Below are 26743 nucleotides of genomic sequence, written 5' to 3' on the forward strand. Positions count from 1 at the left end.
TCCCAACAGGGACCTGCACCTGGTGCTGCAGGCACAGTGGTGATCTCCTCTCCACTGACACACACACCTGGCTCTGGCATGGGAGGAATTACTGCTCTGGCACTGCCTTGATTCATAAGATTTGATTTTTAGGTTTCTTTCTCCTTGCCTTCCTCAGCTCTTTAGTCGGGGAGGATTACACTGGTGGCAGTATAAAATGAGAGCTGCCTGTATGAGAAGAGGGCTGGATTTTCAGAAAACATTAACACAGCCCAGTTTTGGAGATCTGACTTGGACATCACAGTCAGGTTTGGGAGCTTTTGCTTATGCAAAGCAGCAGAAGTGGGTTGTTTCCATTTTCCATGTTGTTGCCAGTGGGGCTGTCTTTGTCCAACTGTGCCCTGGTGTACCCTGGCAGAGGCAAACTGCCCCCGGAGAAGAACTGCTGTCAGAATCCTTTAAAGTCGGTCAGGCAGGCTCCTGCTTCGAGAGGTTTATCAGCAAAGATTTTCAGTGCCTCCAGTGGGAGGCTATTTTTATTCTATCCAGGGGCTACCTTCTCCTCTGAGGTCTTTATCATGTTTTTTTTGGAATCGAGAAACCTGCCTCTTTTAGGACAACCTTAAATACCTTCATCTTTTGCAGTCCAAAAAACTAGATAGTTTTTTATTCAAGGTAAAAGTTTTTGGCATTTCTGTGACACATTCAAGATTTCTTTTGTTGCTTTTTTACTGTAGAAGAGGGACACTGCTGTAGACATGAGAATACTCTGTTTTCTCCATTGAGCACAGCTGACAGCAAGTGGGGTACTTAATAGGTCATCATTCATACTCTGATCAGTGCTTGACTGTTGCAGGAAATCCACTGCACCATGTAATCAAGATTGGAAGAGCTCTCCAGAGATGATCTTGTTCATTTTCCTGCCCCATGGCAAGATCTGTCATACCTGTGTCTTTCCTGACCTGTGTTCTCTTAAGGCCTCTGCAGCCTTTCCAGGCAACATATTTCAGTGCCTCACAATCCCTACCAGTAAAATCTGGTTTCTCCCCACCTTGTATCTAACCTGAATCATCTCTGCTGCAGATTAAACTTGTCACTTCTTGTCCCATCCATTTTGAATTCAAAGAACAGGTCATTCCTTCTTGCAGCAATGTTAAATATTTGAAGACTATTCATGTGCTTCTCTCTTCCTAGTGTTAAATACCCACAATTTGTTAAATCATCCCTTCTTCATGGTGGATTTAAATCTTCTATGTAAACCTTAATTGGCCTGTCTTCTCAAAAATACTCTGTGACAATCCCAGTCATTAACTAATCCACAAACAGTTTAAACCCTTTGATCAGCATTTTATTTATATACTTGAGTAAAAGCATTCAATGCCAGCTAAACTGCCTGTTTGTACATCACTGTCTCTGATAGCCTTGTGCTGGTGTGCAGGCAAAGAACCTGCAGGGTTTTCTGCTGCTCCCTAACTGCATTTCATTCCAAGGGAAAGGTTGGGTGCCTGGCAGGGTGTGAAGCTCGGCGTGGTTTGTGCCTTGGTTCTGTGGGACAGTGCCCCGTGAAGGTTGTGCCTTCAAAACAGAAAGGGAGCCCAGAGACAGAATCATGGAATCATGGGTGTCTGCAGGCATCCAAAATACACACTGATGGGCACGGGAATTCGGAAGTGACATGTGCTCAGACAGGTGGTAGGCTGTGAAATGTCACTTGGTATTAGGGCCTTCTGGGGTGGCTTTGTTTGAACAGTCAGGTCATGCTTGGAGCTCAGCAACTGTACTTTGACTTGGATGTCCTTGATGGGTATGGTTTCAGCTCCAAGGAAAAGTCAAGGAAATTTGTATTTTAGCAGTACATATGGGGGAAGAATGGGAGGCATGGAATGTAATTCTCTCTGGATTTCTCTGTTGTAGGTGAGTGTTTTAACCACCTTGGAGCGGCGGTTCAACCTGCAGAGCGCCGACGTGGGCGTCATCGCCAGCAGCTTTGAGATTGGCAACCTGGCCCTCATCCTCTTCGTCAGCTACTTCGGGGCCCGAGGACACCGGCCACGCTTGATAGGATGTGGAGGGATAGTCATGGCCTTGGGTGCCCTCCTTTCTGCCTTGCCTGAGTTTCTCACCCACCAGTACGAGTACGAGTCGGGGGAGATCCGCTGGGGAGCCGAAGGGAGGGATGTGTGTGCTGTCAACGGGTCCAGCAGCGATGAGGGACCAGACCCGGACCTTATCTGCAGGAATAGGACTGCCACCAACATGATGTACTTGCTGCTCATCGGGGCACAGGTTCTCCTGGGCATTGGTGCTACCCCTGTCCAGCCCCTGGGAGTTTCCTACATCGATGACCACGTGAGGCGGAAAGATTCCTCCCTGTACATAGGTAAGGCTCTCTGAATTTCTCCTCCTGGAAGGTTTTCCTTGTGGGCTGGCATCTGGCTCTTCTTGCCTGTTTGATGCCAGTGGAAGTGCCTCAAGGCCTCTTCTCCATGTGCTGCTGGGCTGTGAAAGTAACTTGGCATGGGTGTCTCCATCAAGCAGCAGGGGAGCACAGTAGTGCTTGCTTGTGTTGTAGCAGTGGTAAAGGTTGACAGCTGTGATGATTGGGCAGATGCTCATTCCTTCTCTTGTGTTTGCCCAGATTGCTTTAAGTTCTTATATTGATGGCTCGTGGCTCAGTTTTAGCTGAAGAATTTTCAAGTGGTGTGTGTGATGATGGTTGACTTTTTTATTTTGGTTTTTTTTTCCCCCACACGATACCCTAGTTCTCATCCTGTTCCAAAGTATCTGAGTGATCACTGCAGTGTGAGGAGACTGAGAGGACACACGTGTTGTCACTACCACGGTTTTAGCAAGGAAGTGCCAGTTACAGAGTGGGTGCTGTGGCCCAGGATGCTGTGGCAGGACCCTTGATAATGTGATCCCTGTAACGGAATGGGATGTGGAAACTGGTGAGGTCTATTTTCAGATACAGTGAGCCTCAAGTAGAACTCATGGTGCTGGTGATCATGTTGCAAAATTCTTTCATATGGTTATGCTGTGAAATTTGCCTTTGATTCCCCAGGGAAGCATCTCAGTTATTGGGGTAAAGTGCTTATGGGTTTCAGCAGTAGTTGCCCCTCCCAGCAGGTTTAAAAAGGATGTTATTGGCGAAGTTTTCTTTGAAAAAATGTACCAGCTTGGCACATTCCTCTTTCTGCAGGATTTGTCACTAGGTGAGCTGCTCCAATGGAATAAATCAGTGGAGTGTGTGCTGCCATTGTTGGTATAATCCTGATAACCAAAAGTGTGCACTTGTCCCATCATCCCCACCTCATTCAGCTGAATGGGTGATCCTTTTCCTGTTTGGGTTTTTTTCCCAAAGACATTTTTATCAAGTTTCCAAGCTGAGTGTGGCCATTGAGAGCACAGCTGAGCATTCCTGCTGACTTTCAGAGTGCTTTTTAATGTCCTGGGTAGTGCAGAAGCCTGGTGGAAGGTCACTGCATAGCGTGGCACTCATGGATGTATTGCTGCTTCACTCAGAGCTTCGTCTGTGTATTCAAAACATGTCCCTGCTTTTCTGTAGCTGGCCATAAAATCATAGTATTTCAGCATTTAGCTTTGTCCTTGGGTCATTACTCATCCTCACTTGGTTCTGTAAGTGTTTGTGAGGGATCCACTGGACAAAGAAGGATGATGTATAAAATACATGATAATGTACAACCCAAAGGTGAATAATGAGACTGAATTCACTGGAGCAACTGTGCCAACACCATAAATGATGAGCTGGAATTAAGAGTGATTCTAAGATTATCTATTATAAATAACTGTATGGAGGAGCAGCAACTTCTTTCAGTCTGTTCCGTGGGCATTTTTTAAGCAATGCTTCATATCTTGAGAACAGGCTGGAGGAGGGTGCATGAGAGGAGGATTAGGAAGAGTGATTCTTCTTCTTCCTGAGCTACATTCATCTTGTATGCTAAAATAACGTGTTTAAAGTTGGCAGTTCAACTGTAGCTGGGAAAATGCTTCCAGAAAATTATTTCTGCTTACTATGTGCTGCTTTTTTATTTTTTCTGCAGAGATAAGGATGTTGTCTAACCGTATTTGTTACTACATGTGGAGTTTAAAAACAAAGAAAGAGAAAAAGCCACACCAAAAAAAGCTCACCACAAAACCCCAAGCATTTTGGGGTTGTTTGCTTTCTGGTTTTAGCTATGGAAATCATAACCTGAATTTCTACATCTGAATTGTGGATTACAGGGGAGTGCCTGTGTATGCACACTCAACCAGCAATGAAGTTTAATTTCTGCCCTGTCCTAGCCTATAAATCACAGGTAGGGTTTCAGATACTGGATGATTAATTCATCTATCAACTTGCAATCAATTTTGCTAGTGAAAATAAAAGCTACCAGGAAAAAAAATCTATTCCATGAATGAATATAAATGGAGAAGTAACAAGTGGAAGTGTCATCTTACAATTGGTGGAAACTTGTGACAGAGTCAGATTGCTCAGTTTAAATGTTGTTTGAGAATTATTTGCTCAGATTTGCCTTTAACTGATTATTTTTGTTGATGTCATCAATGCAGTTTTTAGTGGCCTTAGAAGAAAGCTGGCTGAGCAGCTTACCCACTTCATTCTGCTCTGTTTCACAGAGGAAATAACTGCAGAGTGGATACTGTCACTGTGCTATATTTATATCAGTTTGCTTTCTCATAATAGCGCACTCACTCAGTGGGGGCCGTGTGTGACCAGAGGAAATGTTTTTGGGTAAGTTCCCTTAGTTGAAATTAGGGGCAAATCTGGCATAGATGGTTCTCTCAGGACAGGAACTAATTAATAACAGTGACAATAGTCTGGCTGAACTTTGTAGAATGATTGGATGCTGCTGAGAAATGATCAGATTGACCAGTTTGGGCTGTCCTTAGTGTGCTGCTTATGTTGGGTCTGGGTGTGCTGCATTGGGCTGGACTGCAGCTGAGGGTTAGAAGCAGTCTCTCAACCTGACAGCTAAGCACTACTCATAAATAAAAATCCTCATGTCCCAAGGCAGTGAATTAGATAGAAATAACTGTGTGCACCAAGAGTGGTTTTTTTTTCTCCTTCTGAATTCTATCAAAGTTAAGTGTGGTAATAATATAATATCTAACACAGTCACTTTGCAGTGAAATAACAATACAGTTCAGCTTCTCTGGTTATTTAAAAAAAAAAGTCCAAACCCCAAGAACCCCCCCAAACCTTCTTTTTTGTGTGTTAATGCTCATGTGGATGCAGAGGAATGCAGATGTGATACCATATGGAGTTTAAAGTGGTGCTTTGGCTTTAATCATTAGTGGAACTAATAGCATCTGTGGAGTGTAATATTTTTCAGAACACTGAAGCCCATCAGATTTCTCCTGTGGTTTCTCTGCAGTGACAGGCACACAGGAGGTTGTGGGCAGTGCACCTCTGCTGAGCATCCTTTGAAGTCAGGGGCTGCTCAGGCTTGTGCTCTGCCAAGGAGGTGGAGATTCTTGGAGTTTCTTAATTAGCGAGGCAGGGGTGAGATACTACAGGAATATTTCTCTTCATGGGCTGCTGATTTGCAGCTTCATGTTTCTTTCTTGCACTAATGGCAGATTTTTTATTTATTTTTCTTTTTGCTGCCTGCAATGTGTTGCTACCAAACTCAAAAAGATTCTGTTGCTGTAGTAACCAGGCCTAGGAAAAAGGGGCTGTTTTGGTAACCCAGGGCAAAGTGAACCAAAGAGATGAGTGTGTGAAAAGTCCACACTGAAGTATGTTCCAAAGGAAACACATCTGAGCTGTAGCAGGGTTAGAAAGATCATGGCAGCATGCCTGCTGTGGTTAATCATAGAACAGTTTGGGTTGGAAGAGACCTCAGAGATCATCCAGTTCCCACCCCTGCCATGGGTAGGGACACCTTCCACTGGTCAGGAAGAAACTCTCCTCCTGTTTTCAGCATCTGACTCAGAGGTCATAATGCTGGCAGTAGCAGACAGAAGATGGAAAAAAATAAAGGAATTTTCTTAGCAGTTTGAAATTGGAGAAAATATTCTGGTTTGGTGCTGGTTTGCTTGCTTCTGAGTCTGAGCTTGTATTTAATATTGGAACTCCCATCTAGTGGTTTCCAAACTAACAGATTAATTTTACCTGTGTGCTTATTGGCATCTGACATAAGTAACTCCTTTGAGTGGAGGAATTCATCATTCCTACAGACTATGCAGGGCTTGTTACTGCTCCATCTTCACTAGTGTCAAAGGATTCCTTCAATTTGTGGCACTGTTTATTTTAAAGGAGTAAAGACTACTTACTCTACGCTTCTTTTCTCCACCCACTAATGACTCACTTGGCATTTTCTTTTTTAGTTCTTTCTCTGCTCAGTCTTGCTGAGTTCTCTTGAAATCAGTGAGGACTTTGTCATTGGGAGGGAGATCAGAGCTGATACAAAGAGGGGAAAAAAACCTGATCTGACAGTGGTTGTATGGATTTGCTGCCTCTCAGATAAGCTTACAAGAGTTTTTTTGGTCACTGGAGTGCCCGTGCTGCTCCCAGCAGTGCTTTGTGAGTTCCATTAGAGCCAGTGCACTGATGTGGTTGGTTAATGTTTTTAGCAGCCTGAGACACACCTTCTGGCCTTCCTGCTGCATTTAACATTTGCTGATAAAAGTTCTTGCATCTTGTCTGGGACACAGTTACCTACAGAGCAGAATGAATAGCCTCTGGGAGCCAGTATTTGATCTGGGACAATTAAGGGCTGTATTAAACAGAGGAAGTTGCTATTATTCTGTCTCCAGTTGATGGAGGAAATTGATATTGATGTTGGAAGGAGCCCTGCCAGACTGTGAGACTCATTCAGAAGAATGCTGTGCTGATCTTTAATGCATTTCAGAGTTTCTCTTTGCATTTGTTGAAGCTGTCTGTGTGTTTGGCATTGTGGGCACACACCCCACATGTTCAGGCCCCATGACTTGGGGGCCTCACTGAATTGCAGTAATGTGAAGAATGGCTTAAAGGAAACCCCAGAAGGGACAAGTCTTGAGTCAAGAAATGTGTGCTGTGGAGTGATGAGTGCTCCTGAGTTATTGCTGTGCACAATCTGAGCACAGCATCCTCTGGGGCACAGAGCTGTCCTTGGCCTGCTTCATGACAGGGCAGAGGAATGCAAAAATGGGTAACTCAGCTCTGCTTAGCTGCTTTCTTCTGTCTTACCTATTTGGCTTTTCTGTGTGTATTTTGGTTTTATCATATGGCTGTTCCAGCTCTTACCCTTGGTGTGAGAGGAGAACTCAACAGAATGGTGTGTTCCAACCACATCTGTCCTAACTAACCCTGTGAGAGGGATGGGACCCTGCATTGCATCTGCTGGCTTTGACCTTTGTATTAGTGTGGGGATATTTTGCATGGAATTTGTAGAAGCACTTTTTGTTTTGTGATGACAGAGAGAAAGCTCACTCTGGCTTCTGGTGCCTTCTGTCTTGCTTTAAGCACCAGCTCAAGATTTGCTGCAGTGGAAGACAAACATGCCCTAATTGGGATCTTGCTGTCTCCAGGGATAAATTTGTCCATTTGAAAAATCATTTATGGTAGCTTACGTCAGTCAAAATGATAGCAGCCATTGTGCTTTGGAGAAGGAAAAGCATTTTCTCAACTGACAATTAAATCTGAGTTAGTATCTATGCTGGTGAGTTCATGGCAAGTTATCAGCATTTTGTGTGTTTGTGGTTTGCTGGTTTTGTCTCTACCTGATGAAAAGCCTCTTACAAGGAGGATGAACATATTTTGATCAGTCTTATTCTTTCCGAAGCTCTCAAATGTCTTGCCCTGTATGTCTGAACCTACATGTCTAAACCACAGGAAGTGGAATAAGTGTGTTTATAGCATACAGGTCATATCATCAGCCTTTTGAGCCATCTGTTGATGTGTATTGACTGGAAGGCCTTTAGGACCCACCTGAGAGGTCTGTACAGCTCTGCCCATCCTGGCTGCTCATCCTTTCACTCCTCACAGCATTTCCCCCTCTCCTTCCTGTTGTGCTCATTTGTGGTCTTGCAAGCAACATGGGTGCTTGATTCACATGAGCCCTTCCTGCTGGAACACGCTTCTCTGAGCTCACCACCCAAGGCCCTGCCAGCCTTGAGCATTTTTCCTTTTAAAGCCTGTTTCATGAGCTCTTTTGTAGTGGATTGTGGCTGACTCCTATCTGTTGTATTTGCTGTGTGCCCACTCCATGCCCATCAGCTGCCTGGTGATTTTGTCCACCCCCACGTGGGCACAGCAGCCAGAATTGCTTTTCTCCTTGCTGCTACAGGCAGCTTTATAGGTGTGGAATATTTTTAGCCCGAAGACGGGATTCTGCAACGCTTTTGTTCAGTGAATGCATCCTCCTACGGGTGATTTGGAGAGCCTTTCCTTCCTGTCACAGCCTCCCCTGGGCTGGGAAAGGCTCGGGATTAGCTCTGAGAGCTGCTGCCAGCACCAGGGATGTGATGCCTGCTCATTACTGAAGGTGTCTGTGTGAAGGATTCTCTGGTTGTCTCCCCCATGGACTGCCTGTGATCAGGTGAAATTACACAGCAGATATCCTGGTATTAACCCACTGATCCATCCACAGCCTGCAGCCCTTTATAATTACAGCCCTTTGGGGAGAGATGGGTGTTCTCATTTGCTGTGTGTCAGCAGGGCTGGCTCCCTTACACGTGTCCCCTTTGACAGTGCTGGTGGTAATACCCTGGAAAATTAAATGGAAACACCAACAAGCGTGTAGGGTGTATTAGAGCACTAACAATAATCAATTAATGGGAATAACCTTTCCCACTACAGGCAGGAAGGCTGTTGCAAAAAGCAGTAGCTGAATGGATGTATTTATTCAATTAAATAAATATATGCACTAAGTCGTAACTATTGTGGGCTCCATTATTCTACAGCAATTGTTTCAGTTACCTTAACCTTCTGCTAATAGCTTTTTTTTCCCCTGTTGTTATGAGCTGAGTAAATAAAGCTTGAGCCCAACCAAATGACTTTGTGTGAAAGCATATTGAGGGTGGGAGCTGTTTCCATGTTACTTTGTGCTCTCTGGGCACTCTGCAGCTGGTTTTTGCCTTAATTGGGATTTGCTGACTCTGATGTCTTGTAAAAATCACTCCATTTGTTGAGTTTGCTGGGTTTTTTCTGTGGAGTACTTTAAACAGTCATCAGCTGGGAGAACCTAGTGAGGTACATCATTCCTGGGGCAGCACGCCTAGTGCAGTGCCCTTGTCAGTTAAATGGCATGTCTGCAGAGTCCTGAGGCTCATAAAATTAATTAAATAGATTGGAAGGTGCTGAGTTGCCCCTGTCAGAAGCTGAGGGCTGTATTGTGCCTTGTTGATGGCACAGGCAGGAGTGGTGTGTGCCAGTCTTGGCCCTTCCTCTGGGAACTTGACCGAGACTCCCCAACCTACTGCACATAAATTGGGGCATCCGTGTTGCCCCAGATGTGCCCAGATGTTTTGGCTGCAGTTTACAGGCTGGCACTGAGGACAGCTGGGGCTCTGTTTCCTATGGTGGGACAAGACACAGAATTTTCCTCTTTGCCAGCACAATTCAGGGCACTGGCTGGGTGTTACTCACTTATCTGCAGGACATGGTGCTTGTGTGAGTGTGTAGGAGAATGCAGAGAAGTTCCTGCAAACTCTTTCACAGCAGCCTCTCCTGTGCCTGGCTGAGGTGCTCAACCAAGTTTTCTTGCACTTGGAGAAGTTGCTGCAGGTCTGAGCTGGGTTCTGGGAGAGCTGGCACTTACACTATTTGTGCGCCAAAAAAGTGCTGTTTGAGTAACCTCCTAGAGGTGTTTGCTTTTGCAAAGTCCCAGGCAGTGCCATGGCACAGACATGCAGCTCTGCTGACCCACAGGCCTGGCAGCACTCAGCTGCCAAAGCTGTTAAAGTGTGGTTTTATCCTGGCTTTGCTGGGCACTGGGGACTGTGCAGGGCACTCCACCACCCCTCTGTCAATGACATGTGTGCCACTGTTTCATGACCCTCCTCATAATACATTTCTTCTCTATATCTGGTTGGAGTTGACCCTGTAGTAGTGTAAAATCTTTATCTTTGTCCTACTACCACAGACCCTGTTAGGATGTGACATGGCCCAGCAGTGTGGGACTTGTGGCAGAGCTGCTGTGGGGACATCAGTGCAGCCTCACTAACTACAAGTATCTGATTACCCCTCAGGCACCAGCCTGGAGGAAAAAATGTGGCCAAAAGTGATGGGTACCGTATAAAACAAAAATAAAATTCCTCTGCATCCTTTGTGGTCATTTTAGTGGCCACTGGAGTGGAAGCTCTTCCTTGGTTTGGTGAACGTTGAAGGTTTATAACTTTATGGATTTATTTGTTTTGCATGAATTATAAGTTTCCATACATCCGAGGTTATTAAGCACTTTCTCCTTGGGTTTGGAGAAATTCTGGCTTTGCTTTCTCAAATTTGGTTGTTTGGTTCAAAGTTGATGTCTGCTCCCAAAATTGCTTCTTCGAACTTTGCTCTTCTGAAAGGACTCAGTGTTTTCTCAGATTTCTTTTTGCTAGGGTATGGCCATTCCATTAACTATGCTGCTAATGAGGTATTTGGCTTTTCCTAAGAGGGAGGCCTGCTCCTGCTAAGCCCCCTTTTGATTTCAGTAATAGGGATTTTGTATGGAGGAGACTATCCAAATTTGGCCCTTTATTTACCAGTTAAAATGTGAGATTTAGTTTCTTGGATAGAAGTTAACAACATGTGACTTTGCTCTTTGACTTAATACCTCAGAGCTCTTGAGTGCAGCCAAACAAAGCTGTGTCTGTGACAGGGAGCAGGATCTGGCTGAAGGCAGCAGATCAAAGCAATAGTGAACATTCAAGTGTTCAAACTGGTAGAAGAGCAAGATGCTCTGTGCAACAGAGTCCCTCTGCTTACCTCACTTTTTCCCTGTGGTATTCTGTGCATTCCTGCCCTCCGTGTTAGACAAACCAGTCCCTCTGTGACTGTTTGTACATATTGATGTGATACTGCTTATTAAAGTTTGAAAGAAATAATATTAGGGGGCAGAAAAAGACAACTGGGACAACTTTGCTGTGTTAGTAATTGCTGCAGAGACCAATTACCCATGTGATGAAAAACCACCTCTATCTTGTTAGCCATCAGCTACAACATATGGATGTCCTAATCCAATCAGGCTGATCATCAAAAGAATAGGACTTGTTAGAGAGAGCTTTTTCTCTCAGACAGTTATAAACTGTGGGCTGGGGTTAGAGACTGAAGGGGTGGTAGCATGCAAGAAGTGAGCTAGAAAGTCCCCTGGTTGTGTTTTTGAGGTGTCTTGAGCGCTGATTAATGCTTTACTGGCCTGAGCTGTCATTTTTCTGTGAGCTTTCTGGTTATTCTGGGCACTTGTGGTTTTGTGTGTGCGTGTGTTTTCAGTGTTCCCCCTCCTCATTTTATATAAAAACTCACACTCCTGGAATGCAAGCCACAGATGTTTAACTGCATTTCTGTTATCACATCCCCTGTAAATGTGCTGCTGGGAGACAAGCACACTGTGTTGTAAACCACAGGAAGCAGCATTGCAGAAAACAAAATTATTTGCCGTGGTTCTGGGTGAGAGTTCTGTGAAGAGTTTCCCACAAGTGCCAGAGGGTAAGAGGTTTGTAGGGAGAGATAACACCTATTTAATACACACATGTTCATGCTTGGTGGAGCTTGTTCTGATCAGTGTGACTAATCATGCTCAGGAATATTTACATTTTGTTTCAGTTGTCACCTGATCTGGTAAAATAACATCTTATCGCTTCAAACTTTGCTTTACTTGATGTGTTGGTGCGACTTCCCTAGGAAATGGAAACACTCTTTTCTGTAATTGTATACCCCCCTCATTGGGAGCTTAGAGTCCTGGAGGTACTTGATTTATAAGTAGGAGCAAAACTTAAATTAAGCTTAGGTTAAGCAAATACTCCTACTCAGCAATGTCTCAAGGGTTATGAAGCAAGTTAGTAAGAGGGTGAGAATAGACCCCAGGAATTCTGACTCCTGTGCTCTGCAATTGCTCTGAGAACTAAAGCATTTCACTACATTCCTGCAAAGCAATGCATCTTCCATGGGTGCAGACATTTCTTTCTTTTCAGTGTCAGAGGGGTTACAGATCCTGTCTTTTTGTCTGCTAGCACTAGCCTGCTCCACCTCTGCAAACTATGTTTAACTTGCCTCCAAGAGCTGGGTGATTAAACCGAGACCAGCTCTGTCTTTGCAGAGTGGAGAGAGACTATTTACAAGAGCGTGTAGTGACAGGACAGGGCTTCAAACTGAGAGTAGGCTTAGATCAGATATTAGGAGAAATCTTGATTGTGAGGGTGGTGAGTCACTGAGAACTGGTGGATTCCCAGTCCCTGGAAGTCTTCAGGGCCAGGCTGGATGGGGCTGTGAGCACCCTGGTCTAGTGGAAGGTGTGTTGGAATTTAAGGTCCTTTCCAGCCCAAACCATCCTGTGATTGGGGTTTGGTGAGCTGTAAGTAGCATTTTGAGGACAGTCAGACCCCTCACTCTCCTGTAACTCATTCCCAGGAGCCAGCAGCACAGGGACGAACATCCCAAACTTGTCCAGTCCCCTCTGAAGCTCACTTGCACCCTGCACAACAAAAATGGGAGCAAATTCCACAGTTCCCTGTGGCTTTTCTCATCTATGAGTTAGGCTGTGCATTTTTTCTTCCCAAGATTGTTGCTTTCTTCAGTGGATGTGTAGGATTTTGGCTTTAAGGCTGTGAAGGTGGTGAAGTGGGCACAAAACTTCTCTTGGAGTAGAGATATTTTAAAACTGCACCTGCCTATCAAAAATCTGCTGAATTGGCAGTTGTGCCATCGCCCTGGTCTTGCAACATCCCACCACAGATAGGACAGGAGTGCACATGGAATTCCTTGGGCTGGTGAGAAAGTGCACTGGGGCTGGGAGATAAGGCACAGGCTGGCACAGCTGGCAAAAATCACGACAGGCAATCCCATTAGGTGGAAAATACAGTCTTTAATGGGTTTTGCCGATGCATAAAAGACCTGTTGAAGTGAAAATTTCACATAAACAAGAGAAGTGAAAATGCAGCTGTGCTGCTCTCCAGATTGCTGTGCAAAATGCTCCCATGTGTAGCTCCCCTGAGTTCATCTCACATTCTGCACCCCCCAAAACTGTGGTAGCACGGAGATGAGAGCAGCTGAGTGAAGCTTTCTGAATAAATTAGCCTTGCTGTCCTGTGCTATTCCAAGTCTGGGTAAACAGAAGAGACACTCTGTGCCTTGAAATCAGCAAGTTTGGGTTTTATTAGCCCTGGAGGGGCAGTAAATTCTAGAGCTGAGCCAGAGGAATGAGAGTCAAGTAAGGAGGTGTAGGGCTCACTAAGGATATGCTGAGAAAGTCCTTGCTGCTTACTGCAGCCCAGGAAGGCAATTGGAAATTGAATCTACAGTGCACTGGGGAGCTCTTGGAGGTGGCTTAGGATGGGGTAACGATTTGGGAAATCTGCTTGAGCAGAGGCAAGAATAAGGATGGTGGTGAAAGGGAGGTGGAGTGCTGATGTGAGCAGCAGCATATTAAACATATTAAAACTGGGGATGGGGGGGATCATGTATTGAAGCCACCAGAGTTTTAAGACAGGGGCTCAGCCAGTACAGCAGAACATGGTATGGGCCATCTCCATTAATCTACAGAAATCTGGATCTGCACATCCAAAGACTCGCATTTTTTATTAAAATTCAAGCTCTTCAAATAATCAACACCCACCTGGGAACCAGGTGTCCTAGTGGAATCTGTGCTGAACGTGTCCTTTCTGGGCCACAGCTGGCTCAGGAGGGTGTTGGGGTGTGCCTCTCCTGGACCACAGGGTGCTCACATCTCGCTCCTCTCACGAGGCAGGCTGGTTTTGTGAATAAACAGTGTGGTTTGATGGGGAGGGTGGGTGGTGTCAGGAAGCCAGTGTGCCAGAAGCCTTGTTCCCAGAGAGATGCAGTGTTTACTGAAGATGCTAATTGCTGCCTCCAGCCCAGCATTATTTGTCTTCTGCCCGCAGCACAGCCATCAAAGGCGCTGATGGTGCTTTTGCTGGGTAAAAGGGTTGTAAGAAGGAAAAGAGATGCTCCTGAATTTCAGGAGTGCCACTGGCTGCTGCTCTTCCTTCTTTCCTTTCCTTTCCTTTCCTTTCCTTTCCTTTCCTTTCCTTTCCTTTCCTTTCCTTTCCTTTCCTTTCCTTTCCTTTCCTTTCCTTTCCTTTCCTTTCCTTTCCTTTCCTTTCCTTTCCTTTCCTTTCCTTTCCTTTCCTTTCCTTTCCTTTCCTTTCCTTTCCTTTCCTTTCCTTTCCTTTCCTTTCCTTTCCTTTCCTTTCCTTCCTTCCTTTTTCCCCCTTTCCCTTTTTTCTTTTCCCCTGCTTTTTTTTCTTTTTTTTTTCTTTTTCCTCTTTTATTCCTTTTTGTCCATGTTTATCCTTTTTTCCCTCTTTTTCCCTCTTTTCCTATTTTTCCTATTTTTTCTTTTTTTCTCTTTTTTCCTATTTTTTCTTTTTTTCCTTTTTTTTCTCTTTTGCCTTTTCTTTTTTTCCTTTCTCCCTTCTTTTCCTTTTTTCCTTTCTCCCTTCTTTTCCTTTTTTCCTTTCTCCCTTCTTTTCCTTTTTTCCTTTCTCCCTTCTTTTCCTTTTTTCCTTTCTCCCTTCTTTTCCTTTTCTCCTTTTTTTCCTTTTTGTCCATTTTCTTCCTTTTTTCCCTTTTTTCCCTTTTTTTCCTTTTTTTTCCTTTTTTTCCTTTTTTTTTCCTTTTTTTCCCTTTTTTTCCTTTTGTCCTCTTTTCCCTTTTTTTTCCTTTTTTTTTTTTCCTTTTTTTTCTTTTTTTAAATTTTTTCCCTTTTTTTTTTGGAGAGATTTTTGAGCCTGAAGGTTGCAAAGGAAGGAAATGCTTCTTGGGTTTTTTGGTTTTGTTTTTTTTAATGCCCCATATGGCCATTTTATTAACTGGAAAACCTCCAGCTGAGAATTGGATGATGCTACAGAGAGCTACAGCGCAAAACTCATTCGCAGCCTGTGGCAGAGAGTGCTCGTGCCTTTGAATGTGAGCCACATCTCCCAGCTAGGGTTAGGGTGAAAAATAAAAGCTGCCTTTGCCCTGTTTTGCTGACCCGAGGAAAACATTGTTGTTTTTCATGCTGGGGATGTTGAGCTTTTCAAACTAAATGCAAACCTTGAACAAGTGAGTTGTCAGCAGATCATCAAAGAGCACTTTGAGTTGAGGCTGTGGGAGTGACAGGTACAGCAAACCCCTAAGTTTGGGGGTTTTATGAGTTTATCCACACAAAGTTAGTAGTAGAATAGGTACATTTTGACATTATTCCCTGTTTGTATGAGTGGGTTTTTCTACATCATACGAAAGAAGCATTGCGAACCAGACTTGTGTAACAGTGATCTGCACTTCCCAAGGTTTGGCTCTTTGATTCCTGCCTGAGCAGCATTTCTTCACTTTGTCTACAGATTTCTGTCCTGTCTCCCCTGCTGAGACGGAGAAATTATTTGCTGTCTGTAGCTTCTCAGTTGGCAAATGAGACTGAGATTTTAGAAATAGCTTGTAGATGTGTTTATCATCTTCTGTGACTGTGTCTGTTGAAGTTGCTACCTCAGTTTTCTGTCCAGGAGACTTGGAAACAGAGCACTTCTCCAGATCTGCATTTTCACTTGTCATTTTCTGTTGTGTGAAGTGGGGAAAAGGAGGGTTGGGACTTCAGCCTTTGTTGTAAGAGGATCTTGATTTTTCCCCAGTATCCTGCAGACTTTCTGTCTCAGAGGGATGCAGGAGAGAGGAATGGAATTTAAGTGGATCTCTTTAGATTTAAGGATTTGCTTCCCTGTCAGTTGTGAGTGTAGAAATGGTTTTGATGTTTGGAAGCAGACCTTTCCCACTGCACATCCCACAAGTTGTGCCTGTGGTTCTGCTGCTCACAGCCTCCAGGGCTGGATCCAGCTCAGCAGAGTCCACACTCACACCATCACAAGTTAAAGTTCAGCGGATGATTCGTTGTTTTTGCTGCCAGCTTCCCTCTGGAGCTGCGCTAGGTAGCACAGAGCTGCTGCCTGCTTGCCAAAGGTGATGTCCAGGAGTTAAAGGGCTGGAGGAGGTTCCTCAGTGGGTAGGCTGAGCTCCCTGTGAGCAGTGACTTGTGGCTTTTGCTTCTTTTCCCTGGAGATGCCTCTGGATGGGAGACAGCCTGCCAGAGACAGAGTGAATAAATAAGCTGTGCTCTGGTTACAGCAGGTGGATAGTATATCAGCAGGGTCCTCCCAGCAGTGTCTGGGGTGTGCTGCCAGAAGCTGAGATAACCTTTTGCTGCAGGAGCAGGGTCAGGGCTTGTGGTGGCGTTCACAGGGGTCCCAGGATGAGGGAAGAGAGAGAATGTTGACTCCACGTTTCAGAAGGCTTGATTTATTATTTTATGATATATATGATATTAAAACTATACTAAAAGAATAGAAGAAAGGATTTCATCAGAAGGCTAGCTAAGAGTAGAAAAGGAATGATAACAAAGGCTTGTGACTGACCGAGACAGTCTGGACTGTGATTGGTGATTAATTAGAAACAACCACACGAGACCAATCACAGATGCACCTGTTGCATTTCACAGCAGCAGATAATCAATGCTTACATTTTGTTCCTGAGGCCTCTCAGCTTCTCAGGAGAAAAAAATCCCAAGGAAAGGATTTTCCATAAAACATGTGTTTGACAAGGGCTGTGTCACACCAGGTGCCACCATCACTGCCTCTGGGGACAGTGTGTATGCTGGGTGGCATCACTGGGGCACTGCTGCCATGGGGAGCTGGCACAGAGCAGGCACAGGCTCAGTTCTGCAGGGTCTGCACCTTCTGCTCCTTGTCTAACCCATGGCAGGATGGCAATGGAAGAGAAGCAGGAGGTCAGAGAGAAGCAGTGGAAGGCTCTGGAAGAGAAGCAGGAGGTCCAGTATTGACCACTGAGGCTCTCTGCCTCCAGCCCACGTTATGGGCACCTTAGTCACAGCCTGTTGCTCAGCACAAAGTGGCTTCAGTTGCCTGAAGGGACCTGTCCTTTCCTGCTGGTCACAAACATGTGATGTGAGGCTGTGTGTTGTGTAGCTGTGTGTTGCCCCAGGCTGTGTTGCTGCACGGAATCAGCATCCCTTTTTCAGCCAGTTGTGTTCATAACAGCTGAAAGGAAGGGGAGATCTGGAGGTGACACTTCAATTGTTGTTTAACAGGCTGCTCTGTGCAGCAGGAGGATGAGGCACCTCCTGTACACAGATTTCTCTCTGTTAGAGTTCAGATCTAACCTCGAATGACTGCGTGGAGGGTCCATGGAGCTGAGTCTTCCTCCCCCATCAGGTGCACAGCAAACAGCTGCATGTTAGGGTTTGGCACCAGGTTTGTTTCTGTGTCTCTTTCTGCTTTTCCTTAACGAGGCTTTTGGGGTTTAATTACAGTTTCTGCCTAACTCAAGTCCCCAGTGTCTGTAGGTTCACAGTAGTCAGGGGAGAGAGAGGCTGCTCTGGAGCTGAGCTTGGGGGCTTGGGGCTGATCTCTGGAGATGCTGCTCTCCAGGAACTGCTCCTGCATCCAGGGCTGCCATCGCCTACCCAAGTCACTGGCTTTGGTTTTGAGTATAGGCGGTTAGAGTACACTCCTTACACACACTTCAAACCCAGATTGTGCAGGATTACTGCTGGATAACAGCCAAATCCCAGGCAGTAGAGACTGTTTAATCACACTCCTCTGTCTCTGCTGGATTAACATAATTAATGTAAGCCCTTTTGGATGGGCGACCTGTTATTTGTCTGGTGCAGCTCTTAATTTGTGCAATGCTGTGCATATACCCAGCATGCTCTAGAAATGGTGATGAAGGTCTAATTCCACTTGTATGCAACTGTTAACCAAGTAAATCTCCACTGACAGACAAGAAGTTTACTATCCCTTCAGAGGAAGTTGTAGACTACTTAAAAAAAAAAAAAAGAATGCCAAAATTATATTGGAATGATAATTTTCCAAGTTTATTCAAGGGAAATTAAAATGCTCTTTTTTACTTTTAGTGTAATTTCTCTAGAGAGCAGAAAAAAAAAATTAGTAAACCAAAGAAAGGTTCATCAGTGCCTCCTGATCCTGACCAATTTCAAGGGGGACACAGAGCTAAATGTGCAGGGGAGGTAATAGTGATTGTGTCCTTGCACATCCAGCCTGAGCACATGGGGCAGGAGCTGTGCCTTTATCTTCTGCCTTCTGTGGTATCTGGAATCATGGCAAGAAGGCAAAAAGTGTTTCTCAAACATATGACATCCATCCTATGGGCCCAAAATCCTGTTGGCTGAGTTGCTCCCTCCTGTTCATCTGTGCTTCTTATGCAGGTGGACATTATCTAAACCTTAACAGGATACACTGGCTGCCTTTTATTTCCACAATTTCAAGGTTTTCTACCACCAAATTGGAGGGAGTTTATTTAAGAAAGGAAGAAAACCCAATAAACCAAGCCTTGCAAAAAACAAATCTAACTAGTCAAATATTTAACTTGAATAATAATTTCTGAATTCCAGTAGGCTTTTTGTGTGGCAGAAGTAATTGCAACAGTCTGGGTTAGTTTGGTTTTTTTTTAATGAAAGTTAGCTTCTGCTTTTGTTGTCCCAGGTTTTAACTGTAACCTTTTATATTCAGAAAAATCTCAGATATAATAATATATTTTATTATATAATAAAATTATATATATAATAATACATAATATATACTATATAATATATATTCTATATTATCTATTATCTATTATGTATTATATATTATATTATTATATTATATATAATATTTTCCTGATAAGGAGGAAAACCAAGTCTCATCAGTTCTGGTGGATTGTTTTCTAGATCTCGGCTGTACCCATCTGTGCAGAAGGCGAAAGCTTTCTGGAGCGTTCCCTGAAAAACAAACACTTGTGTCCAAGCTTGAAAATTAGTATGAAAGTGACATTTACTATTTGGCCATGAGCTACAAAGGCCATGTTATTTTCAGTGGGGCTCAGAGGACCATTGGTTGGGCAGCTCTGCCCCGGGGTGCCCAGGTCCCCATTCCAGCCGTGGGAATTGGCAGTGTTCCTGCTGGGAGCTCTGCAGCATGTCCTGGGCTGCCCTTCTGTGTCCTGCTTCTTCCACGTGCCCTTCCAGAAGCAAGAAGCCCTTTGCAGGGAGTGCAGAACGGGAGCTGATCTCTTCACAGGCACTCCATGCTTGTGTGCTGCCTCTGATTTGTATTCAGCGCTAGTAGAACGCTCTCGTCACCCAGCCTGTGCTCACAAGCCTTATTATAACTAATGTCAAGGCATTTTCCTATAATTTTTCTCCCTGGAGCACGTGGTGTAAGGAATTTAGGATCCTGTGCAAGTCCCAAATGCTCTGTGAGGGAGCACAGACGGCAGGAGCATCATTACACCTGGGCCAAAACCTGTGTGTGTGTGTATGTGGGGAGGATGGGGTGTCTTATTTTTGAGGCCATGTTACTAAATATGAGACAAGTTTGATTTTGGGACTATTATATTTAAACTTTGTGACATCATTTGGTCCTTGGGCACTTCCCTATATATTGTAGCTGCCTTTCCTTTTCTAGCTGCATGTTGGATGGTGGGACTTGCCTTTTGTCTAGGAAAAAATACGAGCACAGATGGCAGGAGCATCATTACACCTGGGCCAAAACCTGTGTGTGTGTGGGGGGAGGATGGGGTGTCTTATTTTCAGCTGCAAGAAGCCCAGTCTTTCAAGGTTCATGTGGAGCATCATTTGCAACAGAATAAATAGCCTGGCATGTCACATTTTACACAGCAGAAATGCTTCTGACTTTCCAGCCCTTGGTATCTGTAACTCACTTGAAAGAATTGCTGACGTCTGCCCAAATGCCAATATCTTCTCAGCTGCATGAACCTTAATATCACAGCTTAAGCTTTAGTCTTGGAGTTGTGCAGCACAGCTAAAATCAAACTGTGTTCCTAGCACTGAAAGAGATCCTGACTTTTAACCCACTGGCTTTTTTATTTGTCTTCCTTCTGTGCTTGCTGTTGAATTGCAAAGTCAGTTTAATTCCAGGGTTTCTAAATGGCATATGATTTCTACACCATGATGGCAGATCTCCTTTGGGCTGTTTATACCATCTGATGCTGGTGGCCTAAGCAGGGGCAGGTCAGCACAGCACGAAGCAGGGCACTGGTGTTGTATTTCCTTGTACCCTTTCTTTATTCATAATAAAACAGGCAGGTCACAGCAGTGCTTAATCTCCACCTTCCTGTTAATCTTTACATTGCTTTGCTTCAGTCTTTTTTTCCTTTGCAGTTCCCTGCTGCTAAACTCTCTCCTTTTTCACCCCGAGTGTGTTTTGTGTTCAGCCCCATAGGCTTGGTGGCTTTGTCTTTGCCTTCCTGGGAGATGCTCCTGATCAAGGCTCTGGCTCTGTGTTTTTGTGCCTGGGGGTGACTAATGGGGGATGTCCTATCCCACCAGGAATCCCACCAGGACCTGCTGTGTCACCATTCAGTCAAAAACACCCAGATTCAGAAGTTTAAAGTTGTTGAAAGGATTAAAGCTGGTATGGATTGGTTTGGCAGAGGGCTCTCACAGGCTCTGAATGCTGTAACCATTGCATTGACACCTGTACTGGGGGGATGTGATGGTCAGCCCTTTTTTCTTTTTTTCTTGCTTATGGTCATCAGAGATGCAGCTTTTAGGACTCAACCCTTGAGACTGGGCATATAATGGGAGATGTCACCTTCACTTAGTGAGAGCAGAGGGAGCTGATACCAATCACTGCAATTTATCCTCATTTTCCCCTTTTTTAAGTGGACAGTTTGTTTCTTGTGTTTTGTTTCTAATGACTAAAGTACTTTTTAACTTAGTAATTAACCTCATTAAATTCCTAAGCATTTTTAAGACTTCCTCAAGTCTTCTGCCAACACCCTCACATGTTGTGAAGGCCACTCACAGAAGGCTCCTGGATGTGACTTAGAGCTATTCAGGATTTTGGGATTTGGGGCTGGCCAGTGTGGACCAGTTCACCCCAAAGTCCTTTGCCTGCCCTGGAGGAGAGGTCAGAAGTGGTCTGTGAGGTTTTTTTTTGTTTTGTTTTTAATGAAAGTTAACTTCTGCTTTTGTTGTCCCAGGTTTTAACTGTAACCTTTTGAGGTTTGGTCCTGGTGCCTGAGGTGTAATTCCCCTTGAGCCATGCAAGGAATTGTTACTGCTGTTCCTTCCCATCCCACGCACTTTGTTCAGTGTCAAAAGTAAGGTCTCAGAAAATGAAATTAATTTCATCTTGGTGCAGCTATTGATGTTACACACTGCAGGAAAGCTCTTTAAGGAGGCCGTCGACCTTCATCCATGTGGAATAAGTGCTGAATAATGGAGAGCTTTCATATTTCCACAAAAAGAAAACAGCTTTTTAAGTCAACTAGAGATGTTACAGACATGGAGGAGGGGAAAAAAAAAAAGCCAAACTACATTAGGAAACAGTGGGCAGAGTGTGCATGAGGACAGAGCAGCATCTCCCTCCCTCTGGCAAGTGCTGCTGTTTGCAGAGGCCTCTTGTGAGCACGTGAGACTGCACTGACCTGTCTCCCATAGCACCTGCAGACTTTTACAAGTCAGTGTGTTCAGCTTTCCCTCCTCTCCAGCCCAGAGACCTGCTTGGTGTCTGCACTGCCAAGCCCTGCCCCAGGTTTTTCTCTCTTTCCTTGGACTGCGTCACATTTCGTGCTTCTCTGATGTCCTCTGGTAACCTGTGGTGTGCTTCAGCCGTTTATTTAAGGAAAGAAATGCACCCTGAACAATTTATAGATGGCCTGTTTTGTCTCCCCACCTGTTCTTGCTTTGAAGAAACATCATGTTCTGCGAGCAAAGCAAAAAGCTCTTGTTTCCTGATGGTCTCTTAGTGAGGCTGTTTAGAATAGCCACTCAGGAGAAGGGTCCTTCTTCCTCACCCTGTCTGTTTTGTGGGGTTTGCCTAAACTTCACCACCCTGTTGATAAGTGGGGTGCTCAAAGCCTGAGCTGCTCACAGAGAGTTTTCCAGATTCAATCCCTGCCTAATGCATCATCAGCTAAATAACTGGAAATATCCATTTATTTCTCCGTGTCACCCCATGAGATAGGAACCTGTAAAAACTTAAGATCTTAGATGGAAGTGGTAGTTTTGAAGTGACTACACAGAAGAAGCAAAATCCACTAAGAAAGGATGGAAATTAAGACTCCCACCCATCCCTTTGAAACCATGTTACTGAATATGAGACAAGTTTGATTTTGGGATTGTTATATTGAAACTTTGTGACATCATTTGGTCCTTAGGCACTTCCCTATATATTGTAGTTGCCTTTCCTTTTTTCTAGCTGCATGTTGGATGGTGGGACTTGCCTTTAGTCTAGGAAAAAATATGAAAGCCAGCAAACAAAAGGCAGTTGTGGTTTCTTCTGTGTGGCCTTTTGTAGTATTTGCATGCTCCTGGCAGTGTGACAAGAGAACAAACAGCTTCCTTAGCACACAGTTGTGCTGGAAAAGGTCTGAGAGAACATGAGAGGCTAACAGGCTTCCTTGAGAATGCTGAGTGAAGGTACAAGCAGAGGTTCTCATCACATGAGAAGAGGAGCTGATGTTTGGACCTTGGACAAAAGAAGCTAATAAAATTTTGGCTTTCTGACAAAGCAGCAACAGCTCCTGTGTCTTTGCAGTTCTTGAGGACTAAGCAGCCATGTCCCAGTGCTTCAGGGGGACACTTGTCAGTGTGGCCGTCCCCGAGCATGGGGGACTGGTACATGTGGGGTAGAACAGGGGTGTCACAGATTAGGAGGCCATGGATGGACAGACAGATTCTGCACCCCCAGCAAGGTAAGCAGGAGCCATTCCTGTGACTCTGCTTGCTTGCAGCAGCAGCAGAGCTGGGTTTGGCTCGCTTCCCACAAGTCACTGAACTTCACTTTGCATCTGTTTCCACAACGTGCAGAAAGGAAAGGCAATAAATATTTATTACTCTCTAGCCTGGATCCAGGTTTTATTCCTCTTACTGTTCTTCCCCTGCTCCTGTGACAGTTTATCTTGTGGCTTTGGAGTTCTCCAGCTTGGGGAGCATTGAAGAAGGGTTTGCAGGAGGTGTTGAAAGAGGCCAGTGCCACCCCAAGAAGCATTGCTCAATAAACCTCTCTAATGTTTGTCTCCTGGAAGAGAGGCAATTATTTGCCTCTGCCTTTCCCCTTTGCTGGTAATTACAAGCTCTCCTCTGGCATGTCAGATGCTAATCTGCCATTTATCATTGCACAGCTCTGCAGAGCATCTGGAAGGGGTTTGTGAGATGTCCAGCTGTGGCCCCTGTGCCCTCTGCAGTGAGTCACCCTGATCACGCTCCTGAAAAACCCTCCATTGCAGGAGTTCAGGGAGGGGGAAGAAAAACTTAATCTTTCATTGCTTAGATAATGAGTCATTCTTATGAAATTCATGGTGCATTAGGAGCATCAATGTTCTCAGGCGAGAAAACCAAGAGAAGTGAGACTTTTTATGCAGTATTGACCTTCTGTCTTTTGGAGTTTTTTTTTCTCATGGAATTAAAATACACTTTCTTTATATCACATGAAAAATTAAAAAATTAAATCGATTGCAGTGAAAAGAAAAATGGAGAGTGCCATATACCTACCTACCCTTCCTCTGTGTATACCAGTGGGACTTATTACTTTGGGTGCAGATCTCTGCTCTTGGTTTGAAGGCTTACACTTTTCTTTCTAAGTTTAAAGAGAAAGGGCAGTATCTTTTGCTGAGTCCACAGAAGCTGCTGCACACCAGTGTTTTGTGGAAAAGCAGTCATAGATTCTTGGCTCATCTTGTTCTTTTTTCCCTCTGGACGGCATCAGCAGCAAGGAAAATGTTAAATGGTGATTTTATTCCTTTAAATTGAGGAGAGTTTGTGTCCATCTTTCTCTGATGCTTCTGAACTGCCCTTCCTCTCACACACATTTGTGCCATGGGTGCTGGCCATAATTCAAGGGTTTCTGTGCTACATTAAATGTGGGGACAGCTGGGGCCAGAGTCCCTCTTAGCCTGTCTCACATAGTAACCAGCAGCAAATGCTCAAGTGTGGAAAAATGCAAGGATGATCCTCTCCTGGGTGTTTGAAACCAGTTCTGGCTGGTCAGTGGTTTGGTTTTGGAGGCTCCATCTGGACCATTGCCATATTAAGTGAGTCAAATTCATCTAACCTGACTGTAGGCTGATTTGTATTTCAGGCCTTGAAATATCTCGCAGCAGCAAGTTCCACAAACTAAATTCTTGTTTTTAGATCTCTTTGATGGCTTCTGCCTGGGTACCCACAAGCCCTGACAGAATAGGAATGTTTTGTTCATCTCTTCCACACAATTTGGTAATCTTAAGTTCCCAAAGCAGTGGTTCTGTCCTTCCATACTTCCATTCCATATTTCTAGTTTCCTTGTCTTGTCTGTCTTTTCTAGTTGTTTTCTATTGTTTCTAAAGCTGGATGGCCAGATGTTCACATTTGATATGATACAGGTTTGCTCTGGAGTTGGACAGTGACATCACAATGACTTCTTTCCTTTTTAATTGCCCTCCTCGTCCCTCAAGTTCGGCAGAACACATTCTGAGAGACTTTTTGGTGTCAGGATGGATTTGTTTGTTTATTTGTTTCCTATGAGAGTGTAATTAGCAGCCTGAGCATTGTCTAGCACTGAGACATCCTGGCACATCTTCACAGCCCCTCACTGGGTGGGGTTGGTTGACAGGATTCCAGGAATGTTGTCCTTTCTTGTTGGACCCAAGGCCTTCTACAGCATGACTCATTTCTTACTGAGATTGTGATAAGTACTTAAGGGTTGCTAAACTGGGATTTTTGAACAAAGGAAGAGAAACAGAGAGGGAGAAGAATGCTGCAGGCAGAGGCATGGTCTGTGTGGAGGTGTGTCTCTGAATGAAGGTATTAAAGCTTTGTACAGTACGAAATTGGTTATGATTTTGAAATCAATGCACTGAAGAGACAGAGCCTCAAAACTTAGCCTTACACCTGTATTCCTGCTGCAGTAAATATTTTTTGTAAAAATCAATGGAGGGAGCCTACTCAGCAGTGTAAATTCTGTGTAGTTATTGAGCAGAGAATTATGGTTGTCACATATTGATTCCCCCCTGCTTTGTAAGAGCTTCCTCTATTTTCCAGGCCTGAATTGCAGTCAGTGTTGGCATTAAGGAACTGGGGGAAGGACAGAACGTGCTGCTGCTGATCAATATGTGGGCAAGGGGCTGCGTGTGAAAATGCACGTGTGTGTACACAGATTGCTTCAGGAGCATCTGACGCACATAAACAAAACTGCCCAAGGACTGGAATTTCCTTCTCTGACCCCAGAAAGCTCAGCTGCTCCAGCAGTTCGTGTGAGCTCATCTTGAGCCATTGCTTCGGGGACAGCCCTGGAGGTGGGCACTTGTGCAGTTCTCCTCCTCTGCCACCCCCCTGTCAGAAATGTTAGAGCTGTGTTTGTTCTCAGAGTCACGCTAGGATGCTTATATGGGATTTTAGTCTGCTGCTTCCCTTCTTCTCAGAGGTGTTTGCAGTGCACAAAGTGAGTAAAACATTTCCTGGACTGGGTGTGCAGGAACCTGAAGGAGGACGTCCCCTTTGTGCTTCAGTTTGCTTTTGTTTTAGAGCCACAGGATTACATCTGTCATCTTGGGATGGGTTGTTAACATCACAGAATCACAGCTCCCAGTGATCCATCCTGAGGAGCTACACAGGATTATTCTGCTTTTAAACAAGCAACTGCAGCTGCTCAGGGGAGCGTTTTTCCTTCAGCTGCGTTGTGTGCCAGAGCAATTTGAGTCCACTAAAATGAAATGCTGGCTAGGGATTTGTGACAGCGTAGCAAAGTCATCCTTATTTTCAAATTATCAGGAAAGGCAGGTGTAGCTTGCTCAGAGAGCACCCTGTCCTGAGATTCAGGTCACAATGTGGTTTTACACTGTTTCTTTGGAACACCACAGAAACACTGGTGGAGTTTCAAACTGAAATTCTACACAGTGGTTGGGGATAAGGAAGGGCTACAGCTGGGGATATGTGCAAGATCAAGCATTCTTACAGAGCAGAAAGTCAGTATTTCAAGGGTTAAAAAAAAAGAAGGGGAGGAAAAAAACTTTAAAAGGAAATATGTCAAAGTTCTGTTTGCTTGGAACATTCCAAGGCAGCAGCAAGGGTTTTTCTGGAGTTTGTTTCAAAATTAAAGATAGAAAGAAAAGGGACAATCTCAGTTCACTGCACACCTGTTGATCTTCAGTCATGGGATGGAAGGGCTGCTGTGCTGATGCTGTTCCTCTCACCTGCACCATCCTTCATTTTGCAGGAATGTCACCATCTCCCAGCCCCGTGGTGCTGCAGCCTCACAAAGCTGCCCTAGTGCCCCCTTTTATTCTGACTGCATAAGTTTGCTGTGCCTGGTGAGATGGGGACCTCAAAGTCTCCCTGGGGTTCCAAACAGGTGCTGAGGTGCCCTATTGCAGAACACAGCAGCACTGGGGTTGCTCCAACCTTACCCTGCTGGGATGCTGAGCCAGCATGGGATTGGGATGGGGAAAGGAAAAGGAGTGCTGGTGAGGCTCTCTTGTATGCCACAGCTTTTAAAAAAAACCCCAAAGCTATCACTTGACCTTGCAAATTTAACCTATTCTGAAGAAGTTTTGAAGTAGCTGCTGTCTCTGAGGCACTCGAAGCAAAACTGGTTTGTAGTTGAGAAG

General features: G+C 44.6%; 1 protein-coding gene across 1 annotated transcript in view; it reads left to right on the plus strand.

Moving 5' to 3' along the window:
- Positions 1 to 1950: 1950 nt before the first annotated feature.
- SLCO3A1 (solute carrier organic anion transporter family member 3A1) overlaps positions 1951 to 26743 on the plus strand; it is a 110512-nt gene continuing 85719 nt past the window's right edge. The window contains exon 1 of the mRNA XM_058811485.1: positions 1951 to 2359. Coding sequence (XP_058667468.1) covers positions 2059 to 2359 — 301 coding nt within the window. The 5' untranslated portion in view covers positions 1951 to 2058. The remainder of the gene's footprint in view (positions 2360 to 26743) is intronic.

This window comes from Ammospiza caudacuta, chromosome 10, assembly GCF_027887145.1.
Source record: "Ammospiza caudacuta isolate bAmmCau1 chromosome 10, bAmmCau1.pri, whole genome shotgun sequence".
NCBI lineage: Eukaryota > Metazoa > Chordata > Aves > Passeriformes > Passerellidae > Ammospiza > Ammospiza caudacuta.